General features: G+C 45.7%; 1 protein-coding gene across 1 annotated transcript in view; it reads right to left on the bottom strand.

Moving 5' to 3' along the window:
• Positions 1-1,515: 1,515 nt before the first annotated feature.
• Positions 1,516-25,871, bottom strand: part of LOC107297660 (dynamin-1-like) — a 43,862-nt gene continuing 19,506 nt past the window's right edge. The window contains exons 7-13 of the mRNA XM_015827020.1: positions 9,622-9,731; positions 9,416-9,527; positions 8,285-8,296; positions 6,926-7,096; positions 5,823-6,064; positions 5,154-5,372; positions 1,516-1,791 (exon numbers count right to left, since the gene is read on the bottom strand). Coding sequence (XP_015682506.1) covers positions 1,770-1,791; positions 5,154-5,372; positions 5,823-6,064; positions 6,926-7,096; positions 8,285-8,296; positions 9,416-9,527; positions 9,622-9,731 — 888 coding nt within the window. The 3' untranslated portion in view covers positions 1,516-1,769. The remainder of the gene's footprint in view (positions 1,792-5,153; positions 5,373-5,822; positions 6,065-6,925; positions 7,097-8,284; positions 8,297-9,415; positions 9,528-9,621; positions 9,732-25,871) is intronic.

Here is a 25,871-nt window from a genome sequence, read left to right as displayed (position 1 = left end):
AACTATGGCAATGTTCGTCCAAGCGCATGAAGAAAAATGTTATTTGAGATGAAGGTGCCCTCTGCTTTTGAAGTTGACAGTTAAGTCATCAACCTGGGCACTTGATGCAACGTGATTGCTGGTCTGTACCTTCTAGGGGTTTTGCCCATTCATAGACCCCTTAGCCCCAAATGGCATCCCCCACACCGTCTTCCATCCTTCCTGGATGTGAGGACCCCTCCAGGGGGATGGATGAGGTGAGGTCTTTCCTGGAGAGAAGCAACCATTGAGTGATGCTTTCAACTCGGCTACAATTTGACTGGATTTACTAGTGGATTGGATTTGAGGTGAATGCTAACTAAGTGTAATTTTTAAAAAAAAGTATTTGTGGAAGAAAGTTAAGGATATCTGACTGAACAAATCTAGACCGCCATCTCTGAAGGCCTCCAAGGACATCTTCATTAACAAGGTGCCTCTGTCACCAACTTCCTGGGGTTCCAAGAACATCATGGCTATGAGCATATAATTTTCATGGCCATAATATGAAAAGGTCTTCTGGTGTATTTTTCAACTTCCCAGCCTGGGCTACAACCTTGGTCTTCCAAGATCAACCAAGGTTGGCTAGGTGCTGTGGCCTTCATGGGCTCTTCTGGTCCATCAACCTCAATTTACTTTGGAAGATGACAAATGGATTAAATTTATTGGCTAAACAAGAACTTATCCTATCAGCTACTTCTTCCAATGCAGCTCCGCTGACTTTTTAGGAGAGACCATGTGGCCTTTTCCAAGTCATCTCAAACTAATTTTCTCAGGGTGTCCTGCAATCTTTGAAGAACAGAGCCTCTTCAGAAAGGCCAGCTCTTGTAAGTAGTACAACAAAAACTGGGAAGCCATGCCTGAATTGAATTGGATGGACTAGAAGCCAGGAAGTTACCGTGACTTAAAAGACCCTTTCAAAGAATTGCCAACTTTCATCTATTGTTGGGTTGCCATGTTGCCAATTGGGCTACAAGCCTCTGTTGTAGGATAAGGAGGGATCTAACCACAGGTTTGGACTGGTGGAATGAGATATATTGGAGATGAATGTGCCCACCCATATACCATTGGCCTCCCCCTGGTTTTCTGTTTACACAAGAACAAGATCTCACATCCCATTAAGGTCTGGAGTCCACCTCATAGAGATTGGGCCTCTTAAAGAGGATTTTCTCAGCATTTCTGTGAAGGGGTTTTTATTTTATTCCAAGCCCACTGCTTCCTTATCCAATCTCTCTCTCTCTGTCTCTCCGTATGTCTCTTTCTGTTTTTCAGGAACTTTTTAGAGAGAAAAAATCAATAGCAAATGCTGGTGTCCTCTCACATCACATTATTCATCATCCAGTTGTTCCCATTGGGGAACTTTTAAAAGGAAGCAAGTGTGTTAAAGACTTGTGTTTATTGGGGAAGGGGGGAGGAGAATCAAGGTAAATTCCTTCTTGTATTTTTTTTTTTTTTTTGCACATAGATGTGTACAGACACATTCTCTCTCACACACACACAAAGATTGGGCAAGGACTTGGCAATCTGAAAATGTCCAGGAGAGGAACACGTTCACGCAACTCTAAGCAGAAATACACGACGCATCCCGGACAGACCCCCATACTGGTCTAGGAGAGGCGAGTGGCAGAAGGGTGAGAGGGAACGAGATGGAGAGGCAATGGGACGAGGAGACAGAACGGTTAAACCACACCGACTCGTGCATCAGCGGAGGCCGGGGTGAATACAGCGAAGAACGTACCGGTCTCGGCCAGTCCTCAAGGGTCAGTGATAGTGATTCTGAAAAGACAACATGAGAGCAACAGGGCAGTTCAGACACTGAGGCAGAAGGGTTGGCAGCTTGGAAAAAAAACGCACGGGCTTGTGGACCCCCATACAGAGGCTAGTGAGAAGAAGCAAGGTGCAGCCCGTGCTGGCACTCACCCCAAGCACACAGAGAAGAAAAGCAGGTGGAAGTCAGAAGACATAGCTATGAACCACTGTGCAGCGGACACAGAAAGAGACAAGGGGTCCCATGCAGCCATTTGGACTCGCACTAGCTGGGAGCACGTAAATAGTGGACACCCAGGCCAAGAAGAGATTATCAGCAGTGGGTTTGGACTGGGATAAATGCACACCTGCATACTGCAACACTGCTTGACAAAAGCCTCATCACAGTCAAGAAAGTGAGGTCTCTTACTGTGGCCTCCAATTTGGTGTCTGCTTGGCATTGGGATGACAACTTACAAAACCCAATGCAATTTGAGGCTCCTGATTCTGTAGACGGGGTCTACCCTAGGGCACGTGAGGGCAGGAAGATGCCTTCAAAATACTCATCCCAAGTATTCCAAAATAGGAAGGTAGAAGAATCCTTCTGGATACAGACAGATTCACACACACACACACACACACACACAGAGAGAGAGAGAGAGACTGCGACATTTGATGTGCTTCTTCTCAATCCCATTCCGGGCACCATTTTTTCCTCCCAACGGGAAGAAAAAGAACCGGGGGAGAGAGAAAGAAGGACAAACAATGACAAAATGAGGATGGTGGATTCCTGGCAAGAGGACAATGCCATCTGGCAAGGGTGGACCAACTTATTCTATATACAAGAGATGGCCTAAGGAGCCTTGGTGTGCCATCTCAGGTGTTGGGTTATGGTGGGGGAAGGGACACCTTATAGGAAAGGAATTAAAGTGGGAGTTCAGGAGGAAGAGAGAGAGAGAGATTCTGCACCCACTTGATTTGGGAGATCAATCTTAGAGGTGAATTTGTTTTTGTAGATCCCTTGTGAGATATAGTAGACCACAACCTCTACTGAAGGATTCCACCTGAGAAAGGCTGATGTCAACATTCATGGATCCAACTCTACTTCTCATGAAATATCCTACCTTGGGGAAATGTTTAAGGGGGGCCCAATCTCTTGGTGACTAGCTGCACACAGTTACCTCTTGGAGGTTGTTCTACATATCTTACAAGGAGTGATTTGACCCATTTGGACAAAAAAAAAATATGGGAGGGGAGCTGCAAATTCTTTTTCCATAGCAGCTGGAATGTAGAGTTAGGTTCCAGAAACATCTGTAGAGTGCAAACCAGGAAGGAGCCACAGAGTAATTCCCTACATCTCTTTCGTGATACGTGGGAGAACTCGGAGAGATGAGGATCAAGCTAACGGCAACTTCAGACATGTGACCCAAACTTTAATGGGGCTATGGAATGGGGCTATGTAGGTTTATTTATGAGTCTGAAGGGAGAGGAAGACCTGTTGATTTCAGCCCCCACCCCCCTGGAGTCTCCTGCCTGTATATAGAATATATAAACTGAATGAAGGAATGGACAACAGGGTAGAGAAATTGAGGAAGAGAATGGAAACAGACTCTGGAGAGGACGGATACTGAAATTCAGCCTAAATGAAAGTAAAGGATCATCCACAAGAAACGGGGGGGGGGGGGAAGGAAAGGAACCAGAAGATGGGATGAGGTGGAGGAAAAATTAAAAACAAGGCTTGCGCAGAAGTAGCAGGACATGCAGACAAACAGAGACGGACAGATGGCAAGCTGGTTAAAAGAAGAAAGGAATAGAATAACCCCCTACGCATCTGGAAAACAAGGCACTAAATGGGAATGCTGTGGATCGAAACAACCATTGGCACAACACAACGCGGCTTGTTTGGCAGGGAGCACAGATAGCATAAACCAGCATCCTGCACCGTTTCTAATTCATCCCCTCCTGTGCTGTGGGGCATCAGGTGGTCTAAGATCTGAGTAGCAATGGATGGACAGAGCTGTCCCGTCTGATCCACACCCTCCCGTGCTGGAAATATATATATACGTATTTAGCAGAAAACTTGGAAAAGAGAATTTTGCAAATGTCGCCGAGTTTTTCTACCTCTGCAAAGCCAGCGGGAGTCTTAAATTTAAAGTTGAAACCAGAGGTGGTCCTCATTTAGCCGCTTCCTCGTTTAGTGAGCATTCACAGTTACAACAGGGGTGAAAAAATAACTTTGCCACCGGCCCTCACATTTAAGGAAATTAAAATATGGTGACAAGAGTAGTTGGGGGGTCCAACTTAGTGACGGCTTCGTTGCCAGCCCCAACTCTGGTCACTAAAGGAAGACTCCTTCTTGTTTTCATACATGTGATAAAGAAGCAGCATTCAGAAAGACGTGCCTCCGGGAGATAATCCAGAGAGGAAAAGGGAAACAGGAAATTTTAATTTTTGAAGCAGTGCCTTAGTTCTCTCGGCTTTTCTAAGATCGCATAAGCATCGGAAGTGTTTACAAATCCTGGAGAATCGGTGCCTAAATGAGAGAAATAAGCAGGAGGTATGGAATTTCCCTCCCCCCCTCAAGAACCAGGAAACCTTTAATTATGCACTTACCTCTAGGAGTTTTTCTTTGCAACCAAAATATAAAAGATGCAAAACAACATTTATACCCTTTTCACAGATACCATTTTATAGAACCCTGCTTGGTTTCGGCGTAATTCAATTGAACGGCAAACCGAAAATGATTTGATGTGCATAAAGGCAACAATCCCACTGCAAACAGGCCTCGTTTCCACTGGATCCAGAACGATCGACTTCTCTTAAATGTATCTGATTCCCTGGAACTGGATTATATTTAATTCAGCTGGAGGTTCCCCAAAGTCTACACACTTGGGACTGTTCACCACAAGAAACGTGTCGTGATAATTCGAGGTATGTTCTGTTCCGCAGGACAGAATTCTTCTACACTTCATTTTACAATAACAGCTTTGGCTTTGTGTTTTTCCAGGTAGACGTTTGGAAGATTTCCCCAAAGAATACCCATCAAAGGCATTTTCTGCCCCAAAGAATGACCACAGGAGAACCAGGCTAGTTCCCCCCACTTTAGATTCTGCCTTCTACTTAAAACCTGACAGATCTGTTTTGCCAAATGGGAAATTCTCTGGATTTTTGAAATTAGACAACACAAAAGAAGAGGGCTGTAATACCATCACTACTACCCTCTAAAGAATCCTACAGGTGCCCAGGATAGCAAGTCCTGGCCCCGTTGTCACATGTGATACAACACGCTCAACGATTTTGTTTAAAAGGATGCTAATTCTAAAACTGCTTAAAAAAAATAAAGTCACACTTTGAGTGACGCTGCCTATCCCACGTGGCCCGATCTCACCTACCTTGGGACCCCCGGAGGCGCACGGTTGGGCCGCGAGGGGACTTGTGGGGGAGGCCCAAAAGGATCAGGAGAGGCCCCCGGCCTGGAAGGCACAGGGGGAGCACCACCGAGGCTGGGTCCACCAACAGGCGGAGGTCCAGGAGCTGGTCCTCGTGATCCAGGTCTGGTGGGTGGGACTGCCGGTGCTCTCCTCTGTGGCGTGGGGCTGGAGGTGGGAGACCTGTCAAGGGAGAGACCGGTCAGCTGGAGAAGTAGAAGAAACAAGATAGGAAGACTACATGGTCTTCTCCAAGCTGGGAAAACGGAAGCTGTTTTCACGGGGAAATTTGTGCATACGGCCTGGTTCACACCTTCTTTCCAATCACCTTTAGCGCTCTGGACTAGAAGAACAGCTGTCCTTGATGGGTTCCGCCCAAAAAAACCTTCTTTCCAACCACCTTTAGCGTTTTGGGCTAGAAGAACAGCTGTCCTTGATGGGTTCCACCCAAAAAAGCCTTCCGTACTCCACTTGGCTCTGCCCCTTCATGCAATCCTATGGACGCCGTGCTCAGGGCAGGCAACACAGAACTCCCAGCCTCCTTCCATCCCATTTCTACCGGGGGCGGCCACCTATCTGGCTGGGCAGAGGCGCCAGGAAGCTCAGCGGGGCCTCCCCCCGCGCCTCGGGTACCTGCGTCCGGACGGTATGTTCTGCACCTGCAGCCAAGAGTCGTCCACCGGCGGAGGCAGCGGGGTGCTGATGGTGGTGGTGTTGATGTCCCCGATGATGTTAAGGGCCTCTCTCAGGGCGTGATACATGCGCAGCATCTCGTCACGTCGCTGGGCTTGTTCGGCCGACTCTTCCATGAGGGTGTTCTGGTCACCACAGGAGTAGAGGTTGGCGAGCAGCTCGGAGTGGATGAACTCCTTGGTCTGGCAGAGAGGAAGCAGAAGACGAAGGTCATTAATCTGGACAGCTGTACAACGGTTCCTCTTTGGGGTTTCTTTTTCTTTGAAGACGTTTTGCTTCTCATCCGGGAAGCTTCTTCAGCTCTGACCGGATGGTGTGGAATGGAAGCATTTATACTCCTTGCAGACAGCTGGTCATTTGCATCCTTTTAGAGAGCTGTTGGGGCCACTTGGAGGTTTACATGAGTAGTGCAAATAGGTATGGAGCATGCACCCGTCTTCAACGGGGAAGGGACCCAGGGCAGAAAACATCCTGCAGCCAAGAAGGCTCCACATGCATTTGCACCACTCAAGTGACCCTGAAGACACAGGTAAACCTCCAAGTGGCCTCAACGACTCTCTAAAAGTAGGCAAATGACCAGCGGTCTGCAAGGAGTATAAATCCTTCCATTCCCCACCATCCAGTCAGAGCTGAAGAAGCTTTAAACCAATGAGTAAAGGAACCCAATGGAGTAACAATCCTGCCTATACAAGAACATCTTTGTGAGGTAAACGAGGCTGATAGAGAGGACCTTCATCACATCTCCTAGCCAGAAGTCCACTCCATTCCACCGTGCTACCAGTCTCTTTTTCTGCCAATCTAGGCGCTAGAGTTGACAGATCACGATATAATATATTCTTATTTTCCTGTTCCTTCCTCCTCATGTTCTCCATATCTGTTGAGATGGAAACTCCCAAGGCCAACAACTGACTTTTTTTTCCTATCAATCAACATGCTGCTCCAGAACCGTCTGCTTTTAACTCAAGAGGTAGCCTCAGACCGATCCTAAAACATTATAAAATTCATACACACCCATCCAGTGTGTCATCACACGCCATACGTACATTGTTTATCATAAGGTGCATGATTGTCTTGGGCATGAGGTCACGAATGGTCTTGTTGACGATGGCCATGTAGGAATCAACAAGGTTCCGGATCGTTTCCACTTGCCTCTCCAACTGGGGATCCATTGAATGCATTAAGCTGTCCGAGCCGTTCTCTTCTGACTCCCCACCCTACAGAGGACCGATGGGGAGACAAAGCAGGCCGTTAACCACCAGAAGCCAAAGAGGACCTTGGTTCAAAGTCTCTCATCTCCTACTTCCCATGTAGCCTCTCTGATGCTCCCCTGAACTTCTAGATAACAAGCTTCGTTAGCAAGGACACCACAGAAAGAGCTTAGCATTAGACCCAAGGCTTAATCTGGACCTAGGTTGGAGACCCCGGCTTTAAACCATCATCTTCCTTTGCGGTTCATCCAAACAACTTACAGAAGAAAATAGAGACTGTTCTTCTGAGATATGAAACTCGATTTTATAGAAGGAGAAGTTTTATCAGAGGTCTATTCTGTTAAAACCATCACTCCCTCTTTACATCTGTGTTCTAAAGCAGGGGTCCCCAACCGTGGCCATTTTATGACTTGTGGACTTCAATTCCCAGAATTCCTCAGCCAGCATGGGGGAACTATGGCCCCTTCATGAGTTGTGGACTTCAACTCCCAGAATTCCTCAGCCAGCATGGCTGGCTGAGGAATTCTGGGAGTTGAAGTCCACAACTCATCAAGTAGCCAAGATTGGGGACCCTCGTTTTAAAGCGCTTCTGCATCCAAGGTCTGCAAAGTCAAATTCCGATCGAGAACTGGGATTAAAGGTTTTTTTTATTTCAATTCGAAAACCAGAAAACCAATTCGGACGTTTCTGCCGACCTCTCTCCAGATTGTATGAGTTTGTTCGAGTTCGCCTGAGGAATGAAATCTACGTTTCAATTTGACGTTGTAATGGTGTTTGGATTTAGTCTCTAAACCTATAATTTGTGTTATTATGTACGTACCTTGCAGGTCCCGGGGACCAATGATTGGGAAACTAGATATTATATATATATAAAAAGAAACAAATGAGAAAAGAAAAAATTGCATCTTTTTTTTTCTTTCTGATGTAGCGTAGAAATGGGGGATATGTTCCAGAGAAGACGAAAAGAAGGAAAAAAAGGAGCATTCTAGAAAGAATAAGAAATAAAATCAAGCAGGCAACATGGTATGAAGTGGAGAGAAAAAAAGGGCGAAGGATAAAGTTTCTCTTAGAATATAGGGACAATAGTTTAAATGAAAGGAAAAAAAGGAGTTAAAAAAAATGCGTCCAGTATAAAAAAAAAAAAAGTATAATCCAAAAGAAAACGGCACAGGAAAAGTAGGGTCCACCACTTACTTTATCTTTGTCCTGTGAGGCCAGTTTGAGCACACAAAAAAGAAAAAGAAAAGAAAAAAAAAGAAAAAATGTGATTTTTAAAAAGTAGGTAGGTATATTTCCTGACTTAAGTATTCAGTGTACCCATGGATATATAATTAGAATGAGATTTCTACGAAGTCAAAATGCAATCAATTAAAAATAAAATTGGATAAGGTTTGGGACGGATCATTATGGGGGAAAAAATCTATTTAGGTGGTCTTTAGGCACGGAGAATGATTTGATCACACATCATCAATCATTCAATCTGAAACATCACTTCTTTAACACAAGTGATTCACTAGCAAAGCCATTTTCTCAGTACTGGCATAGGATTGAACAGCAAACAGACAAAACCAGAGGCATTAGCAGCCCTAAAATAGAACACTTGGACGGGGAGTGCAAACGAATAAAAATAAAAGGAGACAAGGGAACATTGGTTAAAAACTAACATCTGAACCAGAGAATACACAATGTAAGATGGAGCTAATGAAGATGTGCTGTCATTTCAGAGCCTCACCAACAGAGGGCGGTATTGTCCTTCTGGTGGACCATTCAAGAGGGCAGCCCACCAGTTAGGCTTAAAAGCTTATATTGGGGTCTTTTCTGTCTGGCCCCCTCCATGCATTTACGGAAAAGTCTTGGGAAAAGATGTTTGCAAGAGTGTAATTCATGTCCTCATTCCCTGGCTTCTGCTCCTGGGCGATGCTGGGATGTCCAACCTTGGCGACTTTTAAGACTTGTGGACTTCAACTCCCAGAATTCCCCCAGCCAGCCAGCTAGCTGAGGAATTCTGAGAGTTGAGGTCCACAAGTCTTAAAAGTCGCCAAGGTTGGACACCCCTGCTGTACATATGCTCCCAGTTTTAAACCGGGAGGGCCCTACTCAATGAAATTAGATTTGTCCACCATGGATGGTGTCCTGCAAAGGATGCAACTTTCTCTTTAAAGTAGGGGAAGGGAAGAAGGTTAGAATTTTTCCTCCTCTTCTTGGTTTCCACCCAAGCCAGTGATCTCTAAACCAAACACAGAACTAAGTCTGGTTTATCTGGCATCTCAGTGAGATGGCTTGACCTCCTGCTCATGTTTCATTTTCCACTGCTTCTCAACTCACCCCAACACGTTCTGGATAAACTCCAGCCCGCAGGAAGGAGGCCTTCCAACTGTCTACCTCCTCCTGGGTTTCGCACGCCAGCTCCAGTTGACGATAATCTTTGTAAACGTTCCTGGGTGGTGCGGAAGGAAAGAAGGTGAGACACTGCGTGGACTTGCCGACTTGCTGAGGTCCTCCCCTTAGGCTGGGGCAGAAGGAAGCCGTACCTTTGCTCCGTGTTGAACAGCGCAAAAATGTACTTGCTGGACATGAAGCCTTTCTCGATATCTCGCACCTTCAAGTTGTCCACCGGCAGCATGTACTTCTTCTCTTTCTCCTGGAAGACAAAAGCCATGGAGCCCAAGTCACGTCAAAGCTAGACCCACCAAGACGTTCTACAGCTCTCCTTATCTCTTGGTCGAAGAGTCTGGCTGCCGTGGTCCCAAACATCTGGTGACTATTTTTACAGTGGGATGGGGTTGGATGCTGTGAAGGCTACAAATAGAAAGCAACAATTTGGGGATTTGGATAAAAGCCTGTGAAGTGGCTCATTGTGAGGACTTTGCCTTGGTGGGACTTCCACGCCCAGTCCTTCCCAAAATGCCCGCAAGGACCTTTGATCATGTGCCATCAAATCCAACCCTCGTTTGTCTTATTTCTAGAACCCTATTTAAGAGAGACCGAGTACTATTGCAAGTATCCTAAAGGGGGATCTTGTCTTCTACAAAGACTATCCAGGAATCAACTCTTGGCAGGGTGTTTTATGCTTCATGGACCTTGGACTGGAAAAATTGAAGAGCCGTGATTGCTCACAGCAGGAAAATGAATGGAACGAAGACGAAAACCACATTAAGAGTCCCAAACGAGTCCCAGAAGACTCGTTTGGAACAGTGGCCTCCAGCTTCAGATGGTCCTGCTTGTCTACTCCTCCATTAAAAAGTCTCCAAGCATGCAGTCACCCCAAAAGAGGGTGTGCCCCGGATTCGCATTGATTGCGTTTTATTTTAGAATCATGTAGCCACCAGCAATTTCCCTTCTGCAGTTTTAAAAGATGCAACTTCTTGCAGCGGGAACCCAAAGAGAGAGCACGGAAAAATGGCTGCCTTATTTTTCTCAGCACCCCACCCCCTTTCCAGGGCAGGTTTCCAAGTCTCTTCCAGATGTTTGGGGCCTGACCTCTTAAATCTTGGAAATGGGGCTGAGGGCTGCTGAGCCTCAACTGCTAGTAGGGATCAGGCTGCTGTGGTCATACGTGGTGCATACAGCACGTATATCTCAAGCCCAAATATAAAATAATTTTATTAGTAAGAAAGGACTTCCACCAAAGGATCTATTGGGGAGAATGCATTACTGAGATGAGAAATCATATAGAAATACAAGTGAAACAAGACTTAAATAAAAGGTACATTTAAAAAGTGGTATTTGCAGCGTCAACTTCTTATAAAGAAAACCTATATAAAATGTTTTATAGATGGCACTCACCACCAGCAAGATTAAGCAAAAATGTTTAAAAAAATATGTCCGATAGATGTTGGAAATGTAAACATAAGTCAGGTACTTATTATCATGTCTGGTGGACATGTTTTAAAGCAAAGAGGTACTGGACAAAAATACATACTTGCCTAGAAAAGATATTGGGAAAGCAGGTAGATTTTAAGCCTTTTTTTTTTACTAGGTACAATGCCGGAAAAGATTGATAAACAAAGTATATACTTCATTTTACATGTAATAACAGCGGCAAGAATCATTGGAAAAATGAAGAAATACCACCAGAGGAAGAAATAATTTAAAAAAATACTAGAATGTGCAGAAATGGACAGACTCACTTTGAAGTTGAGAGCAAAAGAAGAAACAGAATACTATCAAACATGGGACTTATTTTATCAGTGGCTGGAGAGAAGAATAAAGGATGAGGAATTAAATTTCTATTAGTGAACTAGCTGTACCCGGCCACGCGTTGCTGTGGCTCACTCTGGTAAAAGTGTGTGTTGCTTTTACATCCAACAGATGACGCTGTTTTTCAAAAAAACATGTTTTTACCTGTCACAGGTGTGACATCTATATAATATAGGTATATAAAAACGCGCGTATTCGAATGCAACGTTGTGTCAAAATTTCAAAGCAATCGGTGAAGAACTTTTGGAGATTTAAGATTTTGAACAAACGAACATTTACATTTTTATTTATATCGATAAACTCAAACAACACGTTTGTTGAATAAATACTATTGAATTGTGTGAAAAAAAACCAATAAAAACTTTACAAAAAAAAATAAAAAATGGTATTTGCGTTGAACTAGAGCAGGGGTCTTCAAACTTGGCCCTTTGATGACTTGTGGACTTCAACTCCCAGCATTCCTCAGCCAGGCAAGCTGGCTGAGGAATTCTGGGAGTTGAAGTCCACAAGTCATCAAAGGGCCAAGTTTGAAGACCCCTGAATTAGAAGCTGGAAAGAGAAGGAAGACCGAGAAAGCAACTCGAGAGATTTATCCAAATCTACAGCATTTCCCTTATTTGCATCGTCCAAAGATTGATTCCATCTTGGTTATCTCAGACAATTTGTCTTCCTCCCTAAGAGGACGGGGTGGGGGTTTGTGTCTGCCTTTCCCAGGACCAATCTGGTAGAAATCTCCCTGCTCCGAAGCATCTCCAAAACCTCAACTATTCAGCTGAGTTTCCTGGCAGTTTCAGTTTGGTCTGCCTGGTGATTAAGAACCCAAGCGAAGTGTTGCAAACTCATTTCATAGAAAGTGATGGTCATCTAAATGTTTCCAGATGGGAGAGAAGTTTTGATGGTTCATCAAGAGGTCTGGCAGGCGGTTCTCAAACAGGAGAACAGACAGCTCCATCGCACCCTTGAGTTGCCAACATTTAGGGTTCCCCCCAGCTTGTCGGGTCAAGCACGAAGCCCTAGTCTGATCCTATGGAGCTGGGAGTCAACAAAGACTCATCGTTTTGGACAAAGTCAAATGGTTTGGACAAAACCCGATGCCTTGCAAGAGAATTTAGAGTGCCACGCGGAAGCTCAAGAGGACAAGAACCAAAAAGGTCGTCTGGAAGACACCCAGATTGTCCTGCTCCTTGCTAGAACCTCACTCCAACCTTGAGGGAGGAGAGACATCTTAAAACACCCACCCTCCAGAAGGCGAACGGAAGGACCTTGTTCTCAGTTGAAAATGTTTAGCATCTCGGCGTTGTCATTTTTTTTTTCAGGGTTGCAGCTAAGAGGTTGCGTAAGCCAAGTTCTGGGCTGCCGCCACCTCCTCCTCCTCCTCCTCCTCCTCCTCCTCCTCCTCTTCCTCCTCCCTTCTTCTCAATTTCTGGAGGCCCAGAGGCGTCCTTCAAAATAACAGCAAACCTGGTATTTGGCTTCCAGCCGCCAGACTTCCCATTTGAATTTTTTTTTTCCTCTCCTCCAAACTAAACATCACGTTGCTGATTAATTCCAACCCTTTTCCAGCTTGCTTGCCCACCCAGCCACCCGTGTGTGTGTGTGTGTGTGTGTGTGTGTGTGTGTGTGTGTGTGTAGCTCAGCGTCTGAGCTCTTCTTTCTAACCAATTGAACTAAGCACCGAGAGTTTTGCAGACAGCAAAAGCCTCATGGAATTGCAAACCAGTGGCTAGAGGAAAAGTCCGCGGATGCTTCGGTTCCATTAACGTGTGTTTTGTTTTAAGTAATTCACGTCTATCCAGGCATTAGAACTAAGCAGACATGTGTGTCTTCACGAATCAAACCTCTCTGCATGTAAGCTGCTATGAGTCCATCAAGACTTGATGGGCGTGTAAGCAAAGTGCACTTCTGTTGGAGAAAATGACTAAAAAAAACATATAGATGGTAAGCCAGAATTATTTTTGTTAGGAATAAACAGGAGCAAATTATGAGAAAGACTGCGTGTATTTAATTTTACAGGTGCTCACCGCAGCAAGAATTGTATTCGCCCAATATTGGGAAAAAAATGAAAACCTACCAACAAGAAGAACAACTAATCAAGAAAATTTTAGAGTGTGCAGAAATGGACAGACTGACTTTAAAGATAAAAGAGAAAGAAGAGTCGGTTTATTTTAGAACATGGGACAATTTTTATCAATGGCTAGGAAAACGAGTTAGAGAGAAAGGAATGTGATATGTGACACTGAATATATACTACTAGTAAGAAGACTATTGAGCGATTAATTAACATATGGTTTATGATAATTATTATTCATTGTTTTTTAAATACATGAACCCAGACAACATGTTGTTTGCTAAATATTAAGAATGTTATTTTAAAAAATCCTAACCCTAACCCCGACCCCAACCCTATCCCTAATCCTAAAAAAATTATATCTATCTATCTATCTATCTATCTATCTATCTATCTATCTATCTATCTATCTATCTATCTATCTATCTATCTATCTATCCACCTACCTATCTCTATCTCTCTAGATAGATAGGTAGGTAGGTTTGTAGGTAGGCAGGTAGGTAGGTCGATAGATAGATAGATAGATAGATAGATAGATAGATAGATAGATAGATAAGACTTAATGGCGTGTAATCAATTCCACAAGTCAGATTGTACAGGAATCTTATGTAGGGGTTTTTTGAGGGGGGGGTTGCATGTACCTTCCGGGTGGTGCCCAAGGACCACCCTCTAAAAATTAGGGGACAGGAAAGAGGACATCTCCAACATGAGTGGACTGAACTGAGACTGCAACTCTCTTTCAGGGATTTAAATATTTTCCCCCTCTTTCAATATAAACCAACATTTAGAGTTTGATGGCGTTGTGGGGATCGTTTCACAGTACAGTAAAGCTTTCCAAGCGGGGGACTTGCGCTAAAAGCCCGGTCTGAATTCACACACAACTGGATTTCCTACAAGTGGCTGCTCCCTTTTCCAAAACCTCGCCGTGCTCCATCACAAGACCGTGGCCTTCAAAACCTCTGAGAAGACACTCAAGTTTTGCCAAGAGGCCTGGACCACCCAAACAAGGTCAAACTCGGAGCCAGGGGAATCAATTTCAAAGGCTTCAAAAAAAATATATATGTGGCCTTCAAAACATCAGTTGAAGTCACCCAGGTTTGGTCTGGACAACCCAGCCCAGGACAAGATGGGGGGAGTGATTTCAAACGCTTCCAGGTTGACCTGAAACTGGTGAAGCTACCACACAGCTCCAGCATCAAACTCACCTTCTTTATTTTTTTAAGCTCCAGTGTCGCCACTCCAGTTTTGGGCACACGGAGGGAGCCCACCCGTCCCCCTCTCTGCAATCCCCTGGCCTCTCCTCTCTCCCCTTCCAGCCCAGCCTGTTTTATATCAAGTTCTCTGACTTCATTGCCTAAACGACAGAGAGGAGAAAGCAACGACGACGGGGTTTTGCAAGCAAAGTTCTGGAGAGGCCAGAGGGTTTTCAAAGGGGCTGCCCGCCCCCCGCCGCCTTCTGCCCATGTGTTAGCAATCAGGCTGCCTTGTGCGTGTGGTGGGACAGCCCCACCAAGCCTGGAGAGGGGTGGGAGAGGGTCTGCAGGCAGGATTAGGGCCAGACGAGAAGGGAGGAGACCTCCCTTTCTTGGCCGAGGACCAGAAAGCCACACTTCATTGTTCATGCTACAGGAAGATGTCCCAGGGCTGGCGGTTCTCAAAGGCATGATTTGGGTGAAGTGAGATACGTAAGAAGAGCTGTTGTCTCCTAGGACCAAGAGATGTGTGTTCCTCCCAGGACCAAGACGCAACCAAAGGAAGGAGGAACATAACGTCTGAGCTCCATGGTGCATTTGTAGAATACAAACGGGGCCAAAATGGATTTCCACCTAGCCTCCATTCCACACCTCGAGATGTTCTAGATAAGGAATGCCACCATACTTCACATCACAGCCCGGTTCTGGTTATAGGTGTCTTTCCAGTTAGAATGACGGAAAGACGCCAAGTCAAGAAGTCCAGAAGCCTCCAAAAATCATTCCACGGATTCATTGTTCCTGACAGAACAGTTAATCAGTGGAACGACTGGCCTCCAGAAGTTGTGGTGCTCCAACACTGGAGGTTTTCAAGAAGAGACTGGACAGCCATTTGTCTGGAATGGTCTAGGGCAGGGATAGACAACCTTGGCTCTTTAATGACTTGTGGACTCCCAGAATTCCTGAGTTAGCATGGCTGGTTCAGGAATTCTGGGTATTGAAGTCCACAAGTCATCAAAGAGCCAAGGTTGCCTACCCCTGTTATAGGGTCTCTTGCTTGAGCAGGGGGTTGGACTAGAAGACCTCCAAGGTCCCTCCCAACCCTGTTATTCAAGAAAACGCTAGCTGCTGCTTTCAGAAGCTACCCATGAAGGAGACAGGAATGAGATATAGTAAGGACTGATATCTTCATTGGTCTTTTGGAAAGCTGATCAACTGAGGTAGGGGGGGAAAAAATCAGGGAATCCCATCTCTCCAATTCCCTGTTTTGAAATTCTAGCTGGATCATCACACGTCAAGATGGTCCAGATAAGGAATGCCATCATAGTTCACATCATGGCCCGGTTCTGATCTTAGTTCCAAGTTGCTTCTCTCTTTGGTTAGTTTCCATCCGTTGCTTCTTGTCCTGCCTTCAGAAGGTGCTTTGGAGAATAGCTTGACTCCCTCTTCTTTGGGGCAACCCTTGAGATACTTAAACACTGCTATCATGTCCCCACTCGTCCTTCTCTTCATTAAACTAGACATCCCCAATTCCAGCAACCGTTCTTTATGTTTTAGCCTCCAGTCCCCTGATCATCTTTGTTCCTCTTCTCAGCTCTCTTTCTAGAGTCTCAACATCTTTTTTACATCGTGGTGACCAAAACTGGATGCAGGATTCCAAGTGTGGCCTCACCAAGGCATTGTAAAGCGGTATTAACACTTTACGTGATCTTAATTCTATCTCTCTGTTAATGCAGCCTAGCACTGTGTTGGCTTTTTTGGCAGCTGCCACACACGGCTGGCTCCTATTTAAGGGATTGTCCACTAGGACTCCGAGATCCCTCTCACAGTTATTACTATTGAGCCAGGTACCACCCATACTACACCTGTGCATTTGGTTTTTCTTGCCTAAATGTAGACCCTCACTTTTTTCACCATTGAATTTCATTTTGTTAGATAGCGCCCAATGTTCACGTCTGCCAAGATCCTAATGTTCTCCTGGTTGTGCGTGCGCCCTCTGAAGAGGTCCCAAAAGCTACTGGGAAGTCCTACAAAAGAAGCTATGGAAGGCTGTGGGTCTGCTCTAAGGTTCTCCTCGCAAAATATTCCCTGGGGTGGGAAAACTTGTCGACACCCAGATGTTGCTAATGGAGGCACGTTGACCTTCAACAGATCCCTATTTCTGAACTGGTTGGCCTCTTTCTTCCTTCCCGTCCCAGCATGTTTCAATCTGCTAAACGTCTTCCCACAATCCCACCTCCTCCAAAGTCAAGGAGCATTAAAAAAAAAAGAAAGAAAAAAAGAATGTGAGGATGAAGCCAGCCAGCAGTCCTCGGCGGAGGGCAAGGGAGTCAACGGCATCCTTCCAGACTCTCTATTTATTTGGTTTCTTTTCCGTTTTGGCTGATTGGCGGGTTCTGCTTCTCCCCTCCTGGCCTCTCTCTCTCTCTCTCTCTCTCTCTCTCTCTCTCTCTCTCTGGCGTGTGCTGGTGAGTCTGTGCATCACACATAAAGCCCTCTTTATCCCTGACAGCCTCGGAGAGGAAGCAGAGTGCAAGGCCCAAGGAACATCTGGAATCACTACATGGAAGCTATGCACCAAAGGGGAGGATGACATCCCTCCAGGCGCCCTCTCAAGGTGGGGAGGCTTTCTCTTCCCCCCCCCCACCATCCTTCTCCACCAGACGGCTCGGTTCTTCTCGAACTCTGACCTTCCTGGCAATTGACAAGCTCCTCCTTGGAGGCAAGTAAGTTCTGCCACGTCAATTCAGGCAGAATCCGAGGAGGAGAAGAAGCAAGAGGGAAGGAAGGAGGGAGGGAGGGTGCAAAGGCTGGAGGAAGGGAGGAGGCATGAGTGCCAGATGCTGGGGGTGGGGAGGGGGGCGCTTGGGAGGCCACAAAGGAGGGGGAGGCAGATCGCGCGCGTGGTCGCCAGAGGCGAGCGGCACAGGCTACCGGCCAAGGTGGGTCAACAAACTTTGCGGCCAGCTTGAGGAACCGAACAGCGGGATCCCTTGACCATCTGCTTGGGATGCCAAGAGAAGTGGGGTTCTTCTGGACAACGTCCCCCCCCTCTTCCTCTCAAAATCTCCCTAAACGTCCCAAGACTTTGGGGGGGAAAATGTGATGTGGATGGTTGGGGCCCAAAAGAATTGGCCAAAGACCAGGAGACGGTCTGCATTTGTGTCTTAACTGGCAATTTATTTACTTGTTTAATTTTAAGGATTTTTTTTTAATTTTGTTTGTTTGTTGCGTTCTCCTTCCAACCTTCTTCCGAAGAAGAAGAAGAAGAAGAAGAAGAAGAAGAAGAAGAAGAAGAAGAAGAAGAAGAAGAAGAAGAAGAAGAAGAAGAAGAAGAATGAGGAAGAATGAGGAAGAATGAAGAAGAATGAGAAGGAAGAGAAGAAGAAGAAGAAGAAGAAGAAGAAGAAGAAGAAGAAGAAGAAGAAGAAGAAGAAGAAGAAGAAGAAGAAGAAGAAGAAGAAGAAGAAGAAGAAGAAGAAGAAGAAGAAGAATCTACAGAAGGAAAAAAGCTGGAGATCTCAAGAGCTAAAGGCAGAAAGGACCACATGCATCCTTAAACTTCTTCAGTGCCCAAGTAAGTCTCCATCTCTGCATGCCAGATTTAATCTCTCTTACCCCTTCTATCTATCCCTTTTCTACCTCTCTAGGGACTATTTTGACGCCTCTCTCTTTTCTCTTTCTCCCCCCCCCTTGATTTCTTGTCAAAGGGGCAAAGGCGTTGGGGGAGCAGAGAACCCAGCGCTCCGTTCTTCACCAAAAATCTGGACTGAGAAGATCCACTCCGTCTACCCAGTGTTCGGACTACCTGTTCAGGACTACGAGATTGTACAGTAGTCTGCACATTGGTTAGGCTGGGCTGGGATATGCAGCACCACGCCGGGACGGAGACGAGACGGCCGAGGAGCACCCCAGCTGCACGCCAGCCTCCGCCTCCCCAGAGACCCCTGCCCTGTCTCAAACTGGTCTCTTGTCTTTCAACTGTCCGTCCCTCTCTCTCTCTCTCTCCTGCCGTGGGGTTCTCCACCCTTGCGTAGCCCCCAATGAATTTTCCTTCTGCAGTTTTAAAAGGATGCAACTTCTGCAACGGGAGCCCCAAGACAAGAGGGTCAGCATGGGGAAAAAAATGGATGCCTTATTTTTCTAACCCAGCCCGCTCCTTCACAGGGCTGGTTTCCAAGTCTCTTCCAGATGTTTGGGGCATCTTTCCTAAATCTTTGAAAAAGGGGCTGAAGATTGCTGAGCCTCCATTGCTAGTAGGGACCAGGCTGCTTTGGCCGTCGTGCTGTGCATCCATTGCGTATATCTGCACTCTACCTGTCTCCCTAGTTACCTGGGCGGCATGGATGCCAATTTGAGATATTTGCCCAGGGTGACAGATCATCTTCCGGCTATTCCATATCGATATAAGTAGAAGGACGTCTTAAGAGATTGGCGAGCTTTTCGGAATCATGGCAACGTTGATGGGAAAGGGGAAAAAAAAAATAAATCAGGGGAGCTTTGTAAAAATTTAACTGTGGAAAGATTTGATTATATAGCTTGGGAACGGAGGGACAGCCAAAGAGGCGAGCGAGGGGAGAGAGAGGAAGAAGTAAAGGGAGGGAGACGAAGGGCGGAAAAAAATGCAGAAAGACCCACGGAGGATAATCCCTGCGGTTGGGAAGAAGGGTTGAAAGCCAAAATAAAAAAAAGTGCCCCATCTAATGGAAAAGGACACATCACCGGGAGTCTTGTGGCTATTAATGCCGCACCTCCAACCAGCATCTTCCAAAGGGGCTTGGGTTGCTTGTGTGGGTTGTGGGTCAGTTGCTTGCGATGGTTTTCAGGGCGGACAAAGAAAGACAACGAGATGGGCAGGCAGGAAACATTTAAGGGCAACTCTGTATGGCTACTAACCGAGTTGACTTTAGTTCTACCTGGCTACTCCCAAGCCAGGGAGGAGTGTAGGATAGTGTGGAAGGGTTCTGGTCCATCTGAAGGGACCCAAAGTGATTTAATAAGTGGTCACTTTGCTGTCTAGCATGCTTCTTTTTCTTTCTCGTGTGTGTGTGGGGAAGGTAATGCAAGCTTGATAGCAAGCAGCAAGAATTGGGGGGGGGGAGGTCTGTCTTAGATGCATCTGTCTCGAAAGCTACAGTGAAATCTGGGGTCCTACCTAGAAGGATGAGAGGAGAAGACCCCAAGTCTCGCCAAGCGGTCTTTGCGTATCTTGAGCCAACCTCTCCAGAAGACACCAGCTCATGCAAGGCCGTTGAAGCTAGACACCAACATTAGACAAAGATTTATGGGCCTTTACCGACAAATCGGACTTTTTGTCCCCCATATCCAAGATCTGCAAGGTAGGTATGGCCACAAGACATTTCCCTGTTCTAATTTAAACAAGGAATTCTTCCTTTAAAGACCTTCTCTCTTTTAAAGGATAATATAGATTAATATAATATATATTAATACCACTTTACAAGGCCTTAGTAAGGCCGCACTTGGAATCCTGCATCCAGTTTTGGTCACCACGATGTAAAAAAGATGCTGAGACTCTAGAAAGAGTACAGAGAAGAGCAACAAAGATGATTAGGGGACTGGAGGCTAAAACATATAAGGAACTGTTGCTGGAATTGGGTATGTCTAGTTTAAGGAAGGACCAGGGGGGACATGATAGCAGGGTTCCAATATCTCAGGGGCTGCCCCAAAGAAGAGGGAGTCAAGCTATTTTCCAAGGTGCCTGAAGGCAGGACAAGAAGCAATGGAGGGAAACTCATCAAGGAGAGAAGCAACCTAGAACTAAGGAGAAACTTTCTGACAGTGAGAACAATTAACCAGTGGAACAACCTGCCTCCAGAAGTGGTGAATGCTCCAACACTGGAAGTTTTTAAGAAGAGACTGGACAGCCATTTGTCCGAAATGGTATAGGGTTTCCTGCCTGAGCAGGGGGTTGGACTAGTTGACCTCCAAGGTCCCTTCCAACTTTATTATTATTATTATTATTATTATTATTATTATTATTATTATTATTATTATTATTATTATTATTATTATTATTATTATTATTATTATTATTATTATTATTATTATTATTAAGACTCAAAAGGCCAAGAGAACAAAACCAGCATCAACTGAAAGGCTCTTGAGAACCTGGGAAAGAGAGAGGGGATGGTTTGAACAAATTTAGTTTGACTTCTCTCTCTCTTTTTTTTTATAATTGTCTGGAATAAATTGGATTTTGATTTCAGGTTTTTTTTTTTTTTTTTTTAAAGCGATTGGGTATCCTTTAAAAAAATATCCGTTGTGTTGTTCTTCTTTTTAAAACAAAATTGGCAGACGAAAAGAAATGTCTTCAGCATTCTGATTTTCAAATTATGCACCCCTTGAAACTTTCCGCGGTTTATTCGGGTTTTTTTTTTTAAATCCCCATCCTTTCATTCTAGAATAATTCAAAGTCCTAGTTAGAAAAGGCGTGTCACAGCTTTTGAAGTACAGTTTCTAAAGTGTCAGACTGGCCGAGCAGAGGAGAAAATGAAGCCCAAGATATTTTAACCAGCCAGTAAGTTGCTTCTCCAATTTTATCACCATCGTATAGACGAGCCTATCCAGAAATAAATCTCGTTCGATTCACGGAGCATCGTCCAGAGAAGATGAAATGGACGCTCTTGTTTAAAGTGTAACTGATCAGATCCCTTTTCAAGTCAGCCTCAGAAGAGACTCTCCTGGATCGTAGCAAAGACCCACCTTCTGGATCCCCAAATCCATCAGTGGAAACAAAATGGCATTAGTATTCCTGTCCATCTGTCCCAGCAGCTGCTCTTCAAGAGGGCTCCACCACTGGGAAGTCTCCCCCATCTTGACCTCTCTTGATTTGAATCCCTCAAATTCATCCCTCTAGTTGTCCTTTTTTCCCCTCCCAACCCACCATCTCTGGCACATTTTGCTATTCTATGTGTTAAAGTTGGCAACGGAACAGATAAGTGCTCAAGGTCCATTAGATCAAGGGTCCTCAACCTTGGCAACTTTAAGACTTGTGGACTTCAAAGCTGGCTGAGGAATTCTGGGAGTTGAAGTCCACAAGCCTTAAAGTTGCCACGGTTGAGGACCCATTGCAGTAAAAGTCCTAACTTTACCATATGTTCCTCTGTATTTCCTACACCGCGCAAGGAAGGTCTTTTATTTATTTATTAAATGTCTACGTCTTCCCACTTTGGAAATGTATATTTATTCCCAAACTGAAAAAGCCCAGAACCCCAAGCCGTCAAAATTACACTTTTCCAACTTTTCCGTCACAAGACCCTCATTCGACACACCCACACCGGAAGAACACGGACGCCCCCTAAACGCCGCTGAAGTTACCTCGTGGGGTAACGCAACGTTTGGAACCAACCCACAAAGCTCGGAGAACGAACCTCCGTCCTCGCGTCTAGGTTGTTTTGCTGGCAACTACGTGTTGTTTTGTCTGCTTCCCAGGAGAGGCTACATCCCTAACAGGGCTTGGGGGTTGCCCCTCCAGGTACGAACCAGGTCAGATCCCACTTAGCTTCCAGGCCGGTTGAGCTCAGCTAAGGAGACCCTGATGATTCACACCTGACCCATCACAATTACAACTTTCAAAGGCTGGGCCATGAAATCCTGTGTAACTTAACGAGACACGGACAGAGTTGCCACAGAAGGCCACCCCTGTTGCTTTAGAGCAGGGGTAGGCAACCTCGGCTCTTTTATGACTGGTGGACTTCAACTCCCAGAATTCCTCAGCCAGCATGGGGGGAACTATGGCCCCCCTCATGACTCGTGGACTTCAACTCCCAGAATTCCTGAGCCAGCCTGGCTCAGCTTGGAAACCTCTCCCTTTCCCCTCAGCATGGCTGGCTCAGGAATTCTGGGAATTGAAGTCCACGAGTCATAAAAGAGCCAAGGTTGCCTACCCCTGCTTTAGAGAGTTTAACACGTTGGTTATTTATGATTTTCAAGTCCCTTTTTCATCCCTCCTGTCTGGAAAACTCTGGCAAACGCCTCAGCTTGTCAATGGGGGTTTGAAACTCCATGGTAGAAGATGATTGATTGTTCTAACTGTCAGGAAATTTCTCCTTAGTTCTAGGAGAGAAGCAGCCCAGAACTAAGGAGAAATTTCCTGACAGAGAGGACAATTAACCAGTGGAACGGCTTGCCTCCAGATGTTGTAGGTGCTCCATCTGGAGACTTTTAAGAAGAGACCGGACAGCCAGTTGTCCAGAATGGTATAGAGTCTCCTGCTTGAGCAGGGGGTTGGACTAGAAGACCTCCAGGCTCCCATCCAGCTCTTTTATTCTTGGGCTCCTGCAGCTGTAGCTTCCTTACTCAGCTAGACAGTGACCCGGAGGCAGCTGAAGACATATGGGGCTAGAAGTCTGCCCCCCCTCCGTTATTTGTCCAAAATGGTAACGGATCTCCTCCTTGAGCGGGGAGTTGGACTAGAAGACCTCCAAGGTCCCTTCCAATTCTGTTATTCTGTTAAATTTCCTGACAGTAGCAATAATTAATCAGTGGAACGACTTGCCTTCAGAAGTTGTGGGTGCTCCAACACTGGAAGTTTTAAAGAAGAGACTGGACAGCCATTTGTCTGAAATGGTGTAGGGTCTCCTGCCTGAGCAAGGGGCTGGACTAGAAGACCTCCAAGGTCCCTTCCCAATTCTGTTATTCTGTTAAGACGGATGATAACCATCACCTTGAAAGCAAGCTCCCATGATATCTCTGAGCCTCGGGCTGGGGCAATAAAAGCCCTCCCCCCTTTTATTTTTAAGATTTCCAAACCGTGAATAGATTTGAACCTCAAGGAAGCCACTGCAATCCCTAAAATCATCGGAGGGGCAGATCAACCCTGCCCTGGGGTCTCCACAAATCAAACCATGGAGAAATGGGGGTCGGGGGGAGGGGCGGCGGCCAAGAAAACAGAAATAATTCCAAAAATAAGACGGGTTTTGGATCCAGGGGCCGAGCTGGGAGTCATTTTTCCACCCCCACATGGTTCTAACGTCTTCTTCGGAGGGGCGGGCGGGGGGGGGGAGAGAAAAATCCTTCCACGGGGGGGGGGCTGTCTGGGGCCCTTTAAAGATCGGCTTGCATTTCAGTCTTCTTCTAAGGATGAAGGTTGAGGAGGGGGAGAGAGAAGACGGGGGGGGGAGGAAGAAACCTTTGTGGGAAACGGCTGGTATTTGGCTAATGCTCCCCAGATGTGTCTCCTTCCACCAGCCCAACTTTTCTGCAACCGGAGTGAAATTGGGCCCCAAACTGAAGACTCGGTTTCTGCTCTTTCCAGACCTCCCAAAAAAGGGGGCACATACACCAATCCTATTTTTCACAATCCTTCAGTTTAGTGTGTAAACCTTTTCCACTTTCTGAGGATGCCCTAATGATGTTATCCAGTTGGGTAATGAAATATCCAGAAGGAAACAACCCAGCTCAGAGAGCACCAAGAACCTCTTAGTTCCCCCCCTCTCCTCCTCCTCCTCCTCCTCCTCCTCCATTAATCCCACTCCCTTTCTAGCACTGATGGCATTACCTAGCTGGGTAATGAAAGGTCTGCAAGAAAACAACCAAGCTCAGAGAGCACTAAGGATCCCTCCTTCTCCTTCTCCTCCTCCTCCCTGCAAATCCCACTCCCTTCTAGCACTGATGATGTTACCTAGTTGGGTAATGAAATGTCTGCAAGTAAACAACCCAGCTCAGAGAGCACCAAGAACCTCTTAGTTCCCCCCCCTCCTCCTCCTCGTCCTCCTCTTCTTCTTCCTCCTCCTCCTCCTCCTCCTCCTCCATGAATCCCACTCCCTTTCTAGCACTGATGGCATTACCTAGCTGGGTAATGAAAGGTCTGCAAGAAAACAACCAAACTCAGAGAGCACTAAGGATCCCTCCTTCTCCTTCTCCTCTTCCTCCCTGCAAACTCCACTCCCTTCCAGCACTGATGAAGTTATCTAGTTGGGTATTGAAATGTCTGCAAGTAAACCAAGTTCAGAGAGCACCAAGGACCCCTCAGTCTCTCCTCCTCCTCTTCTTCTTCCTCCTCCTCCTCCTCCTCCTTCTCCCCTCCTCCTCCTCCTCCTCCTCCTTCTCTTCCTCCTCCTCCTCCTCCTCTTCTTCCTCCTCCTCCTCCTCCTCCCCCCTCCCCACAAAGCCCACTCCCTTCCAGCACCGATGAGGTTACCCAGTTCGGTACTGAAACATCTGCAAGAAAACAACCAAGCTCAGAGAGCAAGGAGGACCTTTCATTTCAACCTTGAACTACCAATATTTCCCCATATTTCTCCACTTTCTTTTTCCTTTTCTGCTATTCCAAACTCTGACCCCAGAAAGATGCCACCTTTTTTTTTTTTTAGAAAAAAGGTTGAAAAGGGGCCATCGGGCGATGCTTATCAAAGGCTGATCCTCCCGGATGCCTCCATTAAAATCCTATTTTTATGTCAGGGACGAACAGGGGAATGACACTGCTGATTGAGGTAGTAGACCAACTTGCAGAGTTAAGGATGGCAAGCAGTGATTACAGCTGCATAAAACTGGGAAGCAGAAGGACCACCTTAATGCTGAGGTTCCTCTGAGGGGGTGCAGGCAGACCCTGCAAAATGCCTAGCCCCCACAGAAGAGGCAGGAAGAGAGTGGGAGTGAGGATCGCCAAAGGAAAAAAGAGGACTCCAGACTTTTAATTTTCCCCAATTGGATCATTAGGGTGCCAAGCCTGGCCAACACAAACACCACCTCTGGCCCAGCGGGCAGAAGTTGGAAAGAGGCTTCTGTCAACAGAGAAAAATGTCCCCATTGATTGGCGGTAAAAGCCCTTGAATGCCAAGAAAGACGAGAAGGTGAACTTCAAACTCAAGGAAACGCTAATTTTGTTTGCTTTGTGCCTGAAGAAAAAAAGAAACTAGCAATCTGCAGGATGCTGGCTTCATTTAAAGAGCTATTCCACCACGTAGGAAGCGGGCAAATGTTTAGCAAATATCCTAAAAAAAAATTGGAATTAATAGAATAGAGTAGTAGAATAGGGAATAGAGTAGAGTAGAATAGAATAGAATAGAATTAAAATAGGATAGGGTAGAATAGAATTAGAATAGAATTAGAATAGAATATGGAATGGAATGGAATGGAATGGAATAGGTTTAGGTTTTAGGTTTTAGGTTTTATTAAATTTATACCCCGCCCTTCTCCTAGCGGACTCAGGGCGGCTTACAGCAAGTTAAAAAACAGACAAACCATACAAAATACTAAGTTTAAAATACAATTAAAATGAAATATTGATTTTTTTGCCGTTTCTTTTTAAAATTATGTTAAAAACCAAATTAAAATCAAATTAAAATCAAATTAAAATATC

This window comes from Protobothrops mucrosquamatus, unplaced genomic scaffold (assembly GCF_001527695.2).
Source record: "Protobothrops mucrosquamatus isolate PMUCROS unplaced genomic scaffold, P.Mucros_1.0 scaffold3443, whole genome shotgun sequence".
In the NCBI taxonomy this organism is placed as follows: Eukaryota; Metazoa; Chordata; class Lepidosauria; order Squamata; family Viperidae; genus Protobothrops; species Protobothrops mucrosquamatus.
Note: the sequence above shows the minus strand (reverse complement) of the source record. Positions and strands in the feature narration are given on the sequence as shown.